Source organism: Theobroma umbraticum, unplaced genomic scaffold (genome assembly GCF_002168275.2).
Source record: "Theobroma umbraticum cultivar Fairchild unplaced genomic scaffold, ASM216827v3 scaffold_50.0, whole genome shotgun sequence".
NCBI lineage: Eukaryota > Viridiplantae > Streptophyta > Magnoliopsida > Malvales > Malvaceae > Theobroma > Theobroma umbraticum.
This window is the reverse complement of record NW_018397261.1, coordinates 7,060,692-7,077,751: the sequence shown is the minus strand read 5'-3', so window position 1 is coordinate 7,077,751 and position 17,060 is coordinate 7,060,692. Positions and strand designations below refer to the sequence as shown.

Sequence of the window (17,060 nt, the reverse complement as noted above, 5' to 3'; positions counted from 1 at the left end):
TTCAGTAATCAACCTAGTTTTACTAGCATTACGCCAGTGAACTAGGAAGAGGAAATGGTGATAAAAGTCCCAAGCAATCGCAACATTGTTCACGCCACTCTCTTCCTTTTTCATAAAGGTTGGCATGCGGTAGGTGGTGCACAGCATCCTGTGTGATTGCCCGACCGAATTCTTTTCCAACCATTCTAACTAAATTCACATAAGATGGTTGGGAATATCCTGGCCTTAATCATCTAGGGTCGAGGAAACTTCCGCCCCATGACCGCCACAAAATAGCCATAGTGATGATCATAAAGATGAACTATTGGATCCCAAACAAGAAAACAAGTGTCAAGTTTCAAAGTCGTAGAGACCGTACGCGGATTGTGGTTTGCGAGGTTGATGTTTTTCACAGCAAGTTCCACGGCTGCAAAATGCATCCAATAGCAGACGTGACACGTGCGGAACAATAAAAATGTGGGCCAAAAGGCTGGAGACAAAATTACAATTCAACCAACTCCAATAATTCCATAGGCCAAGCAGACTCAGTCAGGTCGACACTAAACAATCGGTTCATGCATCATAATCAGAAAGCATGATAAGATTCAGTAAAGTTATATACTGGTGTACATGTTGGGTTTAATTATATGATATTTGATCAATTGTTACAATCATGGAAATACTCCTCTTTAGGAGCCTTGGTCTTCTGGCTACTAGACTTAGAGATCATTGACATGATTCTTTTTTCACATATAACAAACAACAATTTAGGTCATCCAAGTCTGGGGCCAGGGGCTGAAGGAAAATTAAATATGCTGCACCTGGCAACAATATACCAGACCAAATGGATGGACTTAACTCGTGTACTAAAAAGACAAATGCCATCACCAAGCTTACAAGTTGCTGCAAAAACTGTACAATAACATGATCTCTCGAAGTTTGTTTCCTTGTATGTTAGAAGAGTCAGAGGACAAAATTGATGACTTGCCATAAAATCTGATGGAGGAAATGGCTAAGATCAGACTTTTCCCTCATACTGGAAATTCAGTTTGTAATCACGTTGCAAACCAGCCAAAGTGTTTCTGCATGGACCCTCTACAAAATGCATAGATGAAAAAAATGTTAGATGGAAGAAAGCTGTCCTGCTCTAGAGTCATGCTATAAGATCAGGTCCGGTCAAGATTGCTTACCTCCAAATACAGTATGGAGATATTGGAGATCATTAGCTGAGCAAGCATCTATTAAAGCATATACACCTGGTTTTAGAGCTCCATCTATCTCCCTGCAATTGAATGAAAAGGGAAAATGGTTTCCCCATTACAAAATATATCTAGCATAAATCAGATGTATAAAAATTTCATGATATAACAGTAAGCAGCAGAGGATACCACCTTCTGATGCCAGTTTTAAGGGGACCATATCCTGAATAAACCCATATGTAGGCTGATAAGAACTTATAACAGTGGCCTGCATAGACATCTTTCTGCTGCCTTATCTGTAAAAGAATAATAAGTGCCAAACCAGGTCAGAATGACATTTGATCAATTGGGTTCTTACGTGTAATGCATGGTCGAACTAGACCACCATCAAAAGTTTAAGCACAAATTACATTTTCAACCAGCATATACAGAAGTTAAACAAAATTGCCATATTTGAGAATCAATGAATTAGGTTTGATACAAATGCTAGTCCAACAAGCAGATTTAGACAAAAAACTGGCCAAACACTACATACTCAAGTTCCATGCACCAAATAAGTAATCTTAACACACTTTTTGAAATTCACACTTCCTCTTTCCTGATAGATTCGTATTGGTGTATGCTATATGCATATGCAGTTATGTAATGTTATACACTATGCTTAAAACAACATTTATATACCTCTTCATAGATTCTCCGAAGAAAACAGGCACATTTTACTCCCTCTTGTATTTCCCATGAAAAATAACCTTTTCGGACCACTAAATCCGCATCCACTGTCTCCAAACAATGAAGAAGAAGGGAAACAGATTCTTCAAGCACCGCAATGCACCGTTCACATTCACTTGAAATTAGAAAAGCAATCAGTAAATAACTCTTCTTGCAATGAGAAATAAGGGGGAAAACATAAGAAGGTAAGAATATCAACGAAATAGAAAATACATGTAAGAGCAGTCTAATGTGCACACTACCCAACTGAGGAAACTTTGGAGAAATTATTCCCATATGAGAAAAGCATTAAGATTTATGTTACCACAACCTAGACCTCCGTGTTGACATCACAATAATTGATTGACTATTTCAATTTTTGGGAAATGCCCCCAAAATCTTCAATTTCTATTCAATTCTACAAATTCTTCCTGTAATGTACATATAATGTACAGAAATTGGTATAACAGAATATCTGCTGTACCTATTATCAGCTACTTCATAAATGATGTTCGATTGGCAAAGAAAAACAGGCAGGCTCTTGCTTAAACATGATGCATAAAGATGATTTAAATATCAGAAGTATCCCAAATTAAACTTAATTATTACAAAACATCGAAAGCGGGAGATACACACTTCTTCCAATCTACTGTAGTACAGTAGGAAGTGCTGCATACTCGAGAAAGACTGGGATCCACAGAGCCACACATTACTCCACAGTGTTTAGAAGGATGTGCATGGATTCCTGACATCAAGCACATCTAAAAGGGTGAACCTAAAATGTTTACAGCAGCTTCCCTTTTCCTTTCTATTGCCTCCGCCTACATTTGCTTTTGGTTTTTGGATTCAGTTTATTAGTCCAACCATTACAACCTAGGAAGGGGGGAGGGGGGATGACTCATTCTGGACTAAACAAAGAAATGCAAATTGACACATACCTCTTGTGATGTTTCAGAACAGTATATAATAATCGGCAGCAAGCAGCAAACAGGTTTACAGAAAACTGTCGGTCCACAACACTATATTTCTTGCTTGCCATGGAATTGTGTGTTTGCTTATCTGAATACAATAATGAGTTATTTGATACAGATGCTTCAGAAAGCCTTAGTTGATGGAAATCTCGAAAAAGTGCTCCAGGGATACATAAAGACTGCCCTGTGTGCCAGGGATCCATTTGAAACAGAGCATGTTTTCCGGCAACTCTGGTTAATACCTCAACGCACATAAGAACAACAGATCCTGCATCTGGATTTCTGTCACCTTCATTACTCACAAATTTTCCATAGAATATTAATGGACTTTGTAAGTGCAGGACTATGTTGAACAATGCTGCAACTAAGCTTTGAATGTGTGTTTTAACCACCCTCAAACATTTGCGACCTACGAAGCAAGTCAAAAGCACCATTAAGTAAGTCCAACTAAGTACAAAGAAGATGTTTTTAAAAAGAAATATACAATGTTAAATGAAAACTTCACTCTATATTTTAAGCTTCACAATTTTAAATGGTTAATGAAAGAAGAAGCAGAAGCAGCATGCACTCACAAAATCCAAAGTTATCCAAATGGATCATAAGACACATGGAACTCTTAACATTTGTCTGGCTAAAAATCAAAATTTGTCCAGTCAAATGCTATAAGAAGCAAAATTAACTTTTCAGCAGATGCAGCGAAGACTACAAGTGAGATAATTTTACATTTTATGTTTACTACAATGATCATAAAAGATAGGCAAATACGATACCTGAACTATACTCAAGAATTAAATCCAAACAGTCAATGCCAGCCGCAACAGTTGAGGAAACCATGCCACCATTGGCACTTCCAGTGTTTATGTCGTAGATCACTGCATGGCCTCCACTTACTCCCACTAGTGCTCTCTCTATAGCCTGTATTGCTGACAACAGTTGCAACTCTGACGGATTCTTTATGAACACTTTGAATGACATCCTCAACCTAGCTTTGAACTCATCTAGGCAATGTGAGCCATGAGAAAGAAATGAGTCAGACCAACCTGCACCACCATGGAGTATCTTAGTGCTTGATTCTCTCTCATGAGATTCCAAAGTGGCTCTTTTTCCCTGTAAAGATATGCATTTGCCTATGGCCCTTAAATGCAACTCTATTAGCTTGGCATATGCATTTCCATTTAAGGTGGGATCATTCAATGGAAAGTGACTACCTAGTTCTTCCAAATACTTAATAGCACCATCTAACCAAACAAAAGTAAATGGCGGTGGGATTTCACCCGAGTTTGCCAACTCCAACAACAAGACTTGTGAAATGCCAATATTGAGAGGTACCATGCCTGACGACAAGGAAGCATCATCAATGCATAAATTTAGCCTTGGAATAGCAGAATGAGTAAGTAATAGATGCCTAAGTAAAATTGCACTGTCAGGATGATCACCCGTCAGCAACCCTGGCAAGAAATGATTATTTAGATAATGACGCTCTACTAAATCAGTCTCAAAAACCAGCAAATCCCTGCTGTAATCCAACTTTTGAGAACTTTCAGCACTAGACTGTTGATCATTGTCAAGAAACATGTGTAAGACTTCACTAATAAAATCTAAAAACACATTTATACAGAAGTTTAGTTTGGAGAGAGGCTCACATTTCCATCTTAAATATTTTGCATTCACCTCACCACTTTTTTCGCCTCCCTGATTCAAGGCAGATGCTAGGCCCCATAAAAATCCACCAAAGCAAGAAATTGCAAAAGACATTTTATTAATATTTACAGCTTTATTCTCATCTCCTACTTTCGCATTATCATCAAGGGCACCCTTTAGAGGATCGAGTAAGCTCTCTGCCTGTTCCTTCAAATTCTCAGCAGTAATGGACAAACTTCTCAAGGCTTCACTATCTTTCAAGTAATTGGAGTGCGAACCAGGTTGATTCAAAATATTTTCATCACCGACAACACCAGAATAAGGTTGTTTTTTACAAGGTTTCTCAGAATTTCCAATGAAATGGACAGCCTGACCAAATTGATATTTGCTTATTGCAAAGAAAACATAGGATGTGTGGTCCATCAATGAGAATATCTTAAGCTTGAATTCAGGCGGACAATCTTCCAACATTGTGTCTAGGACTCCAATCACTGTAGATACTGACTTGACAAGCCATATAACAAATAATGAACCCTCAGCAACTGAAAGAAGTGAAGATAGACTAGCTTCCATCTTCTCCTCACATGATGCCATAATTATATTTTTCAAGGTCCTCCGGCAAGCTACAAACAACTGGAAAAGCTCATAGCAGCCATACGAAGACAGTGCACCCTGACAATCTAAAAGATTTTCAACTACAATCCTGAAAATGTAAAGAGACTCTTATCAGTGGAGACTTTGCAAAGTTTATAAGTAAAAGAACCAGTGCTGTATATTAAGCAATCTTGAAAAGCATATGAGAAAAAAATGCTACTAAATATATATTAAGTTATTAACAACACTTCTTCAATGCAGCAAGACGGGATGGAAAGTGCCAGCTGTCTAACATAGATTGCGAACAATAGACATAGAGAGCTCACCGTTCAAGGTTGAGGACATAAGCTGTTAACTGGGAGAATGATTTTGAATTCAAATATCCCTTTGGCATCCAACACAGAAGATTGAGCAAACTCTGACAATCTTTAAATTTCACATTTTCGATAGGAAAGGCTTTCTGTTTCATGGAAATTTCTGAAGGTAGCCTATCAGATGAATTTGGAATTGATCTTGTAGCTGAATCATGCTTAACATCTCTTCTGCTACAAACAACTGCGGATGAGCTGTCAAGTGTGCTTAAAACCTCTGGCCAAACAGCTAATGATTTAAAATTGAGGTCCCTAACTGAAGAGTCACTAAACAACAATAGCACTGAATTCTCTAATGCATGACAAAAACTTGATGCCAAATTCCTGCGAACAAACTAAGAAAACAGAAGGGTGAATATCATGTCATGAAATAATATCCACGAAAATTTCAGACCACTACCAATAAAGCATACGAAAATTACACATGGAAGCTGTAATTGCACAAAGAAAGAAAAAAATTGTAAATGAAACACAAGTGCCAGAGAGAGAAAACATATATGAATTTTATTATGTTGTCTTACTTTATTCTCATACAGAGTGAAATCTTTTAGAAGTCCTTGTGAAATCTGATAAAGAGTAATTTTCTTCAGCTGACCATCTTTGCCAATTTTTTGCTTTTCAATCTGCAGGGCGCTGTTTGATAAACAGGGCAGGGAAGTCTGGATCAAAAGCATGAGGAATTTTTTAAACTTCCTTTTTAACTTCTTAGCATCAACGTAGCTGCACCAAATATCAATATTTTGGCATATAATCCACCAAATTGCAATTGGCAATGACTTCTTGTTCATGGAAGAAATACTGAAATCCCATTTATCACTTTCATGTACTTGGAAGCATGCCTTTTTTTCACAAGATGTGTCATCAGAAGAGAAGATTGATGAGTCATAATTAGCCACTAATGAAAGGTATCCCAGCATGAAATCAGTAAGTTCCACTGCCTCTTGCTCCAAAACTAAGATGAGCCTTTTCAACTTTCGGCATTTTTTTCTATACAGTGACAAGTCAGTATCATCAAGCTTTTTAATCTGCATCAACTTATCACCCTGCTGTAATAAATACTGAAGAGAGCTTCTATGCCTGTTCAAATCAGCTAGCCTTTGGAAAGCCATAACATGCAGTACATAAATCAGTGGACAGCAATCTTCAATGTTGTCCTTTATGTAAATGTTTGAAATATGGTGTATAAGATCAAGAAGAGATGGTGAAGGATTAATAATCCAAGAAAAATAGCCCTCCTCAGTCCAGTCTGACTTCTCCATCCAATCCCTACCAGTATATGCTGTGAAAGCATCCCCCATTGCTGATGACAATTTCCGTGATGTGCTGGGAGGTGTAAGGCTAATGACTTGCCTGTACAAGCTTCGGCAAGACATGTACAGTTGAAAGAGGAAGATAAAGATCCATTGTGTGGTTATTCTATGTTTCTCTTTTTCATTTTCGGCTGCCATATTCTTGGAAGTCCTTCCCATGACAGAAGATAGGAACTCGTTGACACCATCAGGGTGTTGTTCAACCAGACTACTAATGCAAGGATAAATCGTATTTACTAACTCTTTCACAGAAGGTCCAAGCAGACTACAGTTTCCCACCGTGACTGTCAGTGAGTCTAACAATATCATATAAATTTCAGCTAACACTCTTCCCAATAGTTCTGCTTGCATGTGAAAATCTAGCATGCCATGATATCTCAAATCCAATCTTCCAATTTCTTTTCCATCAGTCTTTGAGCAACCAATTTTCATCCATTCCATTGATTCTGATATGTCTGCAGTTAACTGACAAATAAGTCCACTCACTTGGCCTTCTGGTATGGATTTGATAGCATGATGAATAGCAAGTTTAAATTCTTGTGAGGATAACAGAATTCCCACTGATGCTGCACTTGCTTCATTAGGTAAGGACGTTGTGTAGGAAAAGAATCTGGTGCAACTCATTTCACCTTCATGGTGGTGTGATACTAAGAGCCTCACTGCTTTGCACAGTGCAAAAATAGAATTATTCACCTACATCAGTTAAAAAGTCTATGAATTGGAATTGGAACCATTTTAATGAAAAGCAAAGATAAAACCACTTATTTAAGGACAAGGAATAGGGAAAAAATGGCAAAGGGAAAAGAATCAATCAGAATATTAGCAGAACACCTACAGGTCCCAATGAAGACAGTAAACATTGTACTAAATAGTTTAAGAGTTATTATCAAAACCAAGGCTGGAACACACAATGTGTAAATATTGAAAACAATCATACTAACCTGGCGAAGCGCACTATAAAGGTTAACCAGCTGGCACCCAAGATCTAGTATTGGGGAAGTCAATAAGCATTGATCAGGTGAATCCAAGAAAGCGACACCAGTGGTCAAATAAGAAAGCATCATGAACCATAAGCTAATTAAGTCATTCCCAATAACGTCATATTCAATATCCAAGAAGTATCCTACCGCAAGAAATAACTCCTTGGCTAATAAAGGAAACATCTTCCTTCCTGTCTTGTTATCTATATCAAGTTCTGACAGGCCGACTAATTTGGAAGCAAATGAAACTACAGTATCATAAACTGTCTTCAAGAAATTAAGGCAAGCTCCTTCTGAGATATCTTCTGTTCTTACATATACTTTATCATGTAAAAAACTGGCAAGTAAACTATTAATGGATTTGAGTGTGCAATGAGCATCCAACCATAAGGGCCTTGCTGCCAGGTTAGATTGAATATAGCCATTCATCTCAAGCAGGAGAGGCTCCAAAAGCTGTACAAAGAAATCAAATAGTGACTTCCGTGCTTCTGCACTTAAATTACTAGATCTATAATTATTATCTGGATATACACTACTACTCCGAGATGGGTCCATAGTCAAATGACCTGATAAGCCATCTTCCAAGTGCCTTGAACTTCCAATTTTTCCAGTAGTCCCAGTACCTGAAGCTCCTTTCTGCTTTTTAACACGATCAACAAACAAGTGAAACAACTGCCCAATACCGCTCAATGTTATGTCCTTCTTCACCTTTATGATGCTTTCTAGTTTGTCAAATAAATGTCTATGATAACTTTTAATCATCACTTTTGAGTCTTTTTCTTTACCATCAAGTAACCCAGCATACTTTTCCACACTGCGCAAGCCCAAAAATCCATCGATGTGGGCTGGATGAAACAACCCGTGAGATAAGACTTCTTCAACCAACTTCAGCAATTTCTTTGCCCAGCCAGAATTATCTGCATTAATCTGACTATGCAAGACACCAACCAGAAGCAAAACTGGCTCAAGAAGTTTATCTACAAAATCACGAAACCCATTCTTCCGAGTTGGATGGATCCTCAAAAATTTAGCAAATGGCTCAAGAGCCACACATGAAAACTGCAGGGCAAATGCACCTGTATCGCCACCATCAAGTTTCTCTGTATAAATTTTGTGAGCAAGCTGAAGCACCACATCAATAGTCGAAACCCATACTTCTAAATTTTCATTTGACAAGCCACTTTGAAATGAAAATAACAAGGAAACACAATCAAGCACCACACCATACAATTCAAACCCTTCACCAACCAAAAATGATTGATTTGAAGCCAAAGATGTGTCGCTAACTAAAGACAAAACATTTCTTGCAATATAACCGATAGCTCTTAACAAGTTCCGCGAGAAATTTAAAGAAACATGCAATCTCAAAGACCCCTTCAAACAGAATTCGAAAATCCGCCAACATCTAAAATCCAAACAAGCCTCAACAATTCCATCGACAACTTTCTTTTCAGGTGAAACCAATAACGACTGTATCCAATCATTAAGAAAAACAATTAATCGCGATATAGTCACCGTCTCGTGATCTTCATCCACACTATTTCTTCCCTCTTGCTCTCTAGAATTAACAAAATCAAAAGCCAGCTCTACCTTTCTGCACCAATGTACAATGCTTCGTTACTCAAAGCAAAATCTTAATAGTCCGTTTCGATTGAAATGAAAAATAAAACGTATACTAATAAATTAAAAGAATTAATTAAGCACATAATTTATTTTTTATTTTATTTTAAAGGAAAGGAAATACTAACTTTTGTAGGTCGACTTGTTTGTTTTGTAATGAAAGAATTAACTGTAAATTTCTCCATGGGCGTTCTTCACTGGGATTGATGTCCGGCCCTCTCCGTGCCCAACTTTCACCTTCTTCAACTTCTGTTGGTTCCTTCTTCGAGGAATCAATACGGTGAGGTTTTTTAGGATTTCGTTTCTCTTTGGAGCTGTTTAGCTTCCTCTTCTTTTTCTTAGTTAATTTCTCAGATAAATCAACCATTTTTTAATCGTCGATTACTGGAGACGAGCTTGAGCTTGAGCTTGAGCTTGTTTCTATTTAAATTTGGGAACGGTTTCTTTTCTTTTGCGGGTTTTTCTAGGGTTTTGGCTTCTGTGAGGATACGCTGCGTTTTAATTAGTGAGGGGGTAATTACTTAATAATAATACATAAGAAGCTTTATCTAATCTTTTTATTATCTTTCCTTTTAGTCCATTTTTATTTCATTTTTCCTCAGTTACAACAAAGAAATAAACCTATTATTTAAATAATTTTTAAATCAATTCAATCACTATTTGTAATTATAACAATATAATAAGTACCAAAAAAATTATAACAATGGAATAATAAAAGTTGAAATAATAATAAATATTCAAAGAAAGAGAAAAATCAATGCATAAAAAATGAGGAAAATTGGGAAGAGAAAACATTACTATAAATTATAATAATGAACATTATAAATTTAGATACACATAAAAACAAAATTTTGCTAACTTTATGCAAATCATTGTACATAAAATTCATTTTTTTTACTTTTTATTGTTAGATTATTTAAGAGGTCTTTTAGTTTCATTAAAATGAATTTTAAAATACTCAAATAAAGTTTTTATTCTTTTTTTTTGACTTGAACAGTATAAATTGTCATATATAAAAAGTTAGTTAATATATTAATTTTAAGACTTAAAAAATGTAGCATTAATTTGATTTTTGTTAAAAATAAGTGAAATCTGCTTCATTATAGGAGTTGTGCGTTGGTTTATTAAAAGACAATTTCAACATCGTGTTATAATAATTATTTTACTTTTTAAATGCATTGTCACAACAAACAAATTTTATAAATTTTAATTAAAATAATACACTCAAGAGACCATCAACCTTTCTCTCTTTTTATATATTTATTTATATATATAAAAACTAACTTAATAAAATATGTCGATTATATTTTTAAAAATTAAAATAAAATATGCACTTCAATATTTATAAAATTTTTTTCATGTTTTATATAAAATTAAATATCTTACATTGATGTGATATTCTCTTTACTCAATCCGACAATACTTTTATCACTATTCACTATCTTACTTACTTTCTATCTAAAAGTGTTTAACAAGACATAAATTAAGTTATTTTGATTCCATTATATTAATAATAAAATCATTATCTCCTTTTAAAAAAAATAAACTAATAAAATATATAACACTATGAACTTTTTATAAACTCCTCATCTTTTCTATACGATCTTGTTTAGCTTTTTCAAAAAGTGCCAGACGTGACAGTGAGACTATAGAAAGCCAGATTACACCTCAAAGGACAAAAAAAGGCAGCGGAAAACACGTGTAATTGCTGGTGAACGAAATTAGATGAACAACTTGGGCTCACAAATCAAATAGCGCGGCTAAAGCAACAGGGCCTAAAACGATAAACACCTGATATACTAACTTTGGGGTTTTTTTTTTTCTTTAATAATTTTGTTTAGTTTTCCTCCTTTTCACTCAGCCTTCGGTGAGTGTAACTATAACAGAGAAAATATAGGAATTTTTATTTTCATTTTTGTAAATTGCTATGTATGAACAAAATCGTTTGAATGACATAAAGCTAACTATTTTTTTAGGAGGAATCGAATAACTTCAAACAGTAATAAAATAGTAATGCCACACTCATTACAAAAACGAATATTAGTACTTTTAATTGATTTGAAATGGGACCAAGAAACGAGTCAATGGGTAGGAGAGAGTATCAGTTATCATTATTGCTTCATTGGTCCGTACATAATTGATATTGACATTCTATACTCCAAATCTTATTCTAATTACATAAATCAAACATCACACAATTGAATTTCAAAACATGAATACAAAAAGGGTAAACTCTTGATTTAATTTCCTTAATGTTTCTTTGCTTTGTTAGGTTACGTAAGTGTACCGAAGAAATTGGAATATGATATCATTTAGTCTGCGCAACCTCGAGGACTGAAACAGAGCAACGCCAAGCCTGAGGAAAAAGCCAAAACCGCTCACCGAATCATCAGGCTCTTTGGATCTGGTGACCGTACACGTGGACAAAAAAACAAATTTCTCTGCGAAGGTCCCCCCTCGCTACTCCTTCTCCTTCGATTTAACGCTCAAGTCCAACGCTCACCGCTCGATCACGCAAATGCTCACCCCGTCACAGTCCAATCAGCAGTCTTCCACGTGGACCCCAATCTCTGGACTGTTCCGTACACTGCATAAAGCCAACCTACCCATGGCCAAACCAACAAACACATGAAAGGGAACCGGGTGGACGCATCATGCATGTCCTTGTTCTCGCCTTTTAGGCAACTTTCCTGCCCAGCTGCCGGTCACCTTCTCCTAGTCCTGCAAAAGAGGTTTACCGCTTGAGCCGGTCAAGTGCTCGGACCCCACTCAGATAGCATAAGCCATCATCATTCATCAAGTGGTGAATTTGATATTTTCATATTTTATTACAAGTATATTTCTTTCATCACTCCCCAAACCGAGCTTGTTCTCTCTTTCGTTCCTGGATCCTTGAATGACTCTAAAGTTGCTCTAAGCCACTTTCATTGGAAGGTTAGTTTTCTTTTTCTCATCGTATATTTTCATATGATTTACGACGAAAATATTAACATATCTGATTCATGCATAACTGTTTTCTGATCTTAAACTCATTGTTTCTTGTTGTTTCTTTGTGTTTTCTTTTTCGGTTTTGGTTAAATCATAAATGTCTCTTAAGATGTGAATTTCGAGCAAATTATTATTGTTTTTATTTGATGTTTGGCCAAATGATATTTGTTGATGTATGCGTTCATTTTCTGTTTGGTTAAAAGCAAAAGCAGGATGATAGAATTAAATTAACCGTATCATTAATTAATTCGTCTGTTCAATCCAGCAATTTTGTGGCCTTGTCGGTTTTGATTTGTTCCTTGAAAGGTTAGGTAATGAGCTGCTTCCATTAGCTTTGGACTGTAATCCAACATGCAACTAGGTGATTAATGATTTGAATTCTGTTTATATGGATTGCAGGTTGTAGGACATCTGAACCAGAATAGATTACTGCAGTTTGTCTAACTAATTTTAGAAGAATCAGAAATGTCTACGCCGACTGTGGATGTGAATCAGAATGGAAATGTGAAAACCGAGGATACCCTCTGTACCTTGGCTGAATATGAAGAATGTGATTTTTCAAAGTTGTTAGAGAAGCCGCCAAGGCTTCTGAATATGGAGAGGCAGAGATCACTTGATGAAAGGTCCCTCAGTGATTTATCCATTGGGATATCTCCACGCCTTTCTGCTAGAGCTACTGATATTAATACTTCCCGCATATTTGAGCCACTGGATTTTATATGCTCGCCAGTGGGTAGAAGGTCAGGCTTTAACACACCAAGGTCACAAACTGGTTTTGAGCCACATCCGATGGTTGCTGAAGCTTGGGAAGCCTTGAGAAGGTCATTGGTGTACTTTCGTGGTCAACCAGTCGGAACTATTGCAGCATTGGATAATTCTGAAGAAAAACTAAACTACGATCAGGTGAATACTTTATTTCCTTGTAACTCCATCTTAGTCAGAAGCAATATCAGTTCAATGAGCATATACTCTATTTGGTTCTCTCAGTCGTGAGGATTATGTCATTGAATTGGAAATGGGGGTGACATGTGAAAAATTTCAGTCTATGAGCTGAATTTATTGTCTATTTTTCCATTTTCTGCAGTTCTGTGGTTGGTTTATGAGAAAAGAGTATAAGGACCAGTACCTGATTCCAAAGTGAAAGACACTATTTCCATATACTTCAGCATTAGAACTATTTATGCTTTTTTTTCCTTCTAAATACTAGGGTAAAGGAGGTGCTAACTGACCTTTATTATTGACTGCTGGATGGTGCAAGTTGTAGAAGTATTTTACTTTTTCCTGTTTGTTGTAGAAGTATTTTACTTTTTCCTGTTTGTATTATCTGATTATATTATTTCCTGTTATTGATTTAAAAATTGAATTTATCCAGTTCATTTTTCATTTTCCCTTTGTTATGTTGATTCTTGTTTTTTTATCAGTCATTTTATTTTGAAGCTCATATGAGACTGACTTTGTGAGTTTGCAATGAATGCTTTTGTTTGTGATGAGTTTGTAAATGTGGTTGCTTTTTTTTTTCTTTCCTGCAAGGTCTTTGTGAGAGACTTTGTCCCAAGCGGATTGGCTTTCTTGATGAATGGGGAACCAGAAATAGTAAAGAACTTCATTTTGAAGACCCTTCGCCTTCAGTCATGGGAGAAAAAGATTGATAGATTTCAGTTAGGAGAAGGAGTAATGCCAGCTAGTTTCAAAGTGCTCCATGACCCAGTTAGGAACAATGAGACATTAATGGCAGATTTTGGTGAGAGTGCAATAGGAAGAGTTGCTCCTGTTGATTCTGGATTTTGGTGGATTATTTTGCTTCGAGCATACACAAAATCTACTGGAGACACTTCATTGGCTGAGTTGCCTGAATGTCAGAAGGGTATGCGCCTAATTCTGAGTTTATGTCTCTCGGAGGGGTTTGACACATTTCCAACGCTTCTCTGTGCTGATGGATGCTGCATGATTGATCGTAGAATGGTGAGTTTTTCATAGTATAGACTCTGTTATACATATAGCACTAGCATCAAACAGAGGTTGTTCTACTTGAAACTTGCACTGCATTGCATAGCATAGTGATTCCTCTAGAATTTAAGATATAATGAGCTCTGTCTAATTTATCATGTAGAACTTTGTCCCATAATTTAAATTGCAGTGGCGATGACTATTGTTTGGTCAAAGTTGCATCTTATATTTACCATAGCAATAAAGACTAATCAAGCATACGAAATAAGAGTGACTTTGTGAGCCTAGTTATGGGCATTAGAAGTAACCTAGTTGACATCAGTGGCAATTGTCTCCGACTAGTGGTGCCTTAAAGAAGTAGCAGCCTTCAGATGTCAAAACATTTTAAGGCTGAGTTGTTTTTCTGAGATAACTTGCTGTATGGGCCACAACCAATTTTGTCATTGAAGTGGTGATGACTATTTGATCCAGAGTGAAAGTGGTATACCATCCATTGTTCATATATTCCACTGGTTGAGACCGATAACATGCTTGTATTTTGGGGTCTTTTGATGAATGCTAGTGCATATACACTAAGAATGTGCTGACTTTTTCTTCAAAATGTAAATTAGTTTCAGAACTGATATGTTCATATTTTACCTTTCAATGTTGCTGGGCTGAGCTTTATACTTATCATCATGTCTACAGGGTGTATATGGCTATCCTATTGAAATCCAAGCTCTTTTCTTTATGGCTTTAAGGTGTGCTTTGCTTCTACTCAAGCAAGATGATGAAGGAAAGGAGTTCATAGAGCGAATAGTTAAACGCCTTCATGCTTTAAGCTTTCACATGAGAAGTTATTTTTGGCTAGACTTGAAGCAGCTCAATGACATTTATCGTTATAAGACAGAAGAGTACTCCCACACGGCGCTTAACAAGTTTAATGTAATGCCTGACTCTCTTCCTGAATGGATTTTTGATTTTATGCCAGTTCGTGGTGGATACTTTATTGGTAATGTTAGCCCTGCAAGAATGGATTTCCGTTGGTTCTGCTTGGGCAATTGCATTGCAATTCTGTCATCGTTGGCTACTCCTGAACAGTCCACTGCAATTATGGATCTTATAGAGTCCCGCTGGGAGGAGTTGGTTGGAGAAATGCCATTAAAGGTTTGTTATCCAGCTATAGAAAATCATGAATGGCGGATTACAACAGGATGTGACCCCAAAAACACCAGGTGGAGTTACCACAATGGGGGATCATGGCCTGGTACGTATTAAAATTATAGGTCCTTCTAGTGACAACCTAAACTGTAGGTTAGAGTGCTGAGGTTCGTTTGTGAAACTACGAAACTAGGCAGTTGAAAAATGATTTTTTATGTGGAAAATTTTTAAGATGATAATATGCCAGCTGCGACTATGCAGTTTCTTGAGCTTTTCTATAGAAATTTCAATTGAAAATTTTCTTTTCTTTTGGAAAGAAGTTACTAGGATATGGGTTTGACAATTCTAGTTTACTATTGTCTTTGGTAACTTTACCATTCCATTATATAATGTTTGAGGTATATTGCAACATTCTTGAACTTCATAAAAGAGACATGGTGGGATAAATTTTCAAGCTTTATATTCTGTCAGTTAAAATTTAGGAATTTTCATGATGAGATATTCTCTTTGGAATTCATTTTGGTTGCTGTATTGTTTCCAGTGCTTTTATGGCTGCTCACAGCTGCATGTGTGAAGACTGGACGCCCCCAAATTGCAAGGCGTGCCCTTGAAATAGCTGAAACCAGGTTGCTGAAGGACAACTGGCCTGAATATTATGATGGAAAGCTTGGTCGATATATTGGGAAGCAATCGCGTAAAGTCCAAACCTGGTCCATTGCTGGTTATTTGGTGGCAAAGATGCTGTTGGAAGACCCATCTCACTTGGGTATGATAGCACTTGAGGAAGACAAGCAAATGAAACCCCTCTTGAGAAGATCGAATTCATGGACTTTGTGATGTTAGATTAGTTGCCTTGTTTACCATCCAAGCACCTTCCCATTCTAATTTCTAGCATTTGACCTCACCATCTGTTCATGTAGAACGAAAACAAGCACACCTCAATAAGTCCTTTCTTCTTTTGGATCCTTGTAGAATGTATTATGTTCCTTTTAATTTGCACCATACGTCATGCCTGTTCTTCCAATCTCTCCCCCTTTTCCTGTTTTGCTTTGGTGTCTAACACGGAAGAAAAGAAATCAAAATCAAATTCTCATATCGGAACTCAATTTTCAGACAGCTTTCAGATGGAACTATGTTTGGAAGGGCGCTGTTTCCTGTCTGAGATAGAAACAAAAGAGTGGTCGTGTTGTGGGGACCGGGATGGTAAGCCACTCTCTTGTCTTGATTCTTTAATAAGGAAACTCCCAACTCCTTCAAAGGTGCGGAGATTTGACTTGTGTTTCTTGTACACCTCATGGAGTCAATTTCCTTAACATTAGCAGATTATTGTCAACCCGGTCATGTCAATTTTACAATTAATTAAAATACCATGTTTCTTTTTTCTTCTCGTTGATGTTTAACAAAGAAGAGAAATGTTAAACCGTATTTATTAGCATTGGTTAGAATATATGCAAGGGCATTTAGTATTTTACTAGTTAAGTTATGATTTATGAAGTTAGGCAACGAGAAGGCAAGTAGTTTAATTATTGGTCACCCAACCCAACTTAATCTAATTCAGATCCGGATTTCTCGCCCGCTACCCTAAAACCCACCCGATTCACACTTCTCTTTT

The 17,060-nt window shown here is 36.6% G+C and overlaps 2 protein-coding genes across 5 annotated transcripts; one reads left to right on the top strand and one right to left on the bottom strand.

Annotated features, from left to right (window-relative positions):
- Positions 1-641: 641 nt before the first annotated feature.
- On the bottom strand, positions 642-9,787 carry LOC110417585 (Urb2/Npa2 family protein). 2 transcript variants are annotated; one of them, XM_021430014.2, is made up of 10 exons: positions 9,502-9,787; positions 7,715-9,347; positions 5,985-7,466; positions 5,419-5,798; positions 3,628-5,201; positions 2,825-3,266; positions 1,860-2,022; positions 1,371-1,474; positions 1,170-1,261; positions 642-1,074 (listed from the first exon to the last, which is right to left on the bottom strand). In XM_021430014.2, exons 1-10 carry the CDS (start codon positions 9,738-9,740, stop codon positions 998-1,000), a joined length of 6,186 nt encoding a protein of 2,061 aa, XP_021285689.1. In that variant the 5' UTR covers positions 9,741-9,787; the 3' UTR covers positions 642-997. The 2 variants fall into 2 exon arrangements, with proteins under 2 accessions (XP_021285689.1, XP_021285690.1); XM_021430015.1 differs by lacking the exons at positions 642-1,074; positions 1,170-1,261; positions 1,371-1,474; positions 1,860-2,022 and adding an exon at positions 2,063-2,631.
- Positions 9,788-12,159: 2,372 nt separating this feature from the next.
- A/N-INVB (Plant neutral invertase family protein) lies at positions 12,160-16,413 on the top strand. Of its 3 annotated transcripts, none has more exons than XM_021431654.2 (6): positions 12,194-12,307; positions 12,627-12,667; positions 12,761-13,264; positions 13,892-14,323; positions 14,996-15,554; positions 15,990-16,413. In XM_021431654.2, the coding sequence occupies exons 3-6, from the start codon at positions 12,827-12,829 to the stop codon at positions 16,283-16,285; spliced, it is 1,725 nt and encodes a 574-aa protein (XP_021287329.1). In that variant the 5' UTR covers positions 12,194-12,307; positions 12,627-12,667; positions 12,761-12,826; the 3' UTR covers positions 16,286-16,413. The 3 variants fall into 3 exon arrangements, with proteins under 3 accessions (XP_021287327.1, XP_021287329.1, XP_021287328.1); XM_021431653.2 differs by having other exon boundaries at positions 12,196-12,307; positions 12,627-12,672; XM_021431652.2 differs by lacking the exon at positions 12,627-12,667 and having other exon boundaries at positions 12,160-12,307.
- The last annotated feature ends 647 nt before the right edge of the window (positions 16,414-17,060 follow it).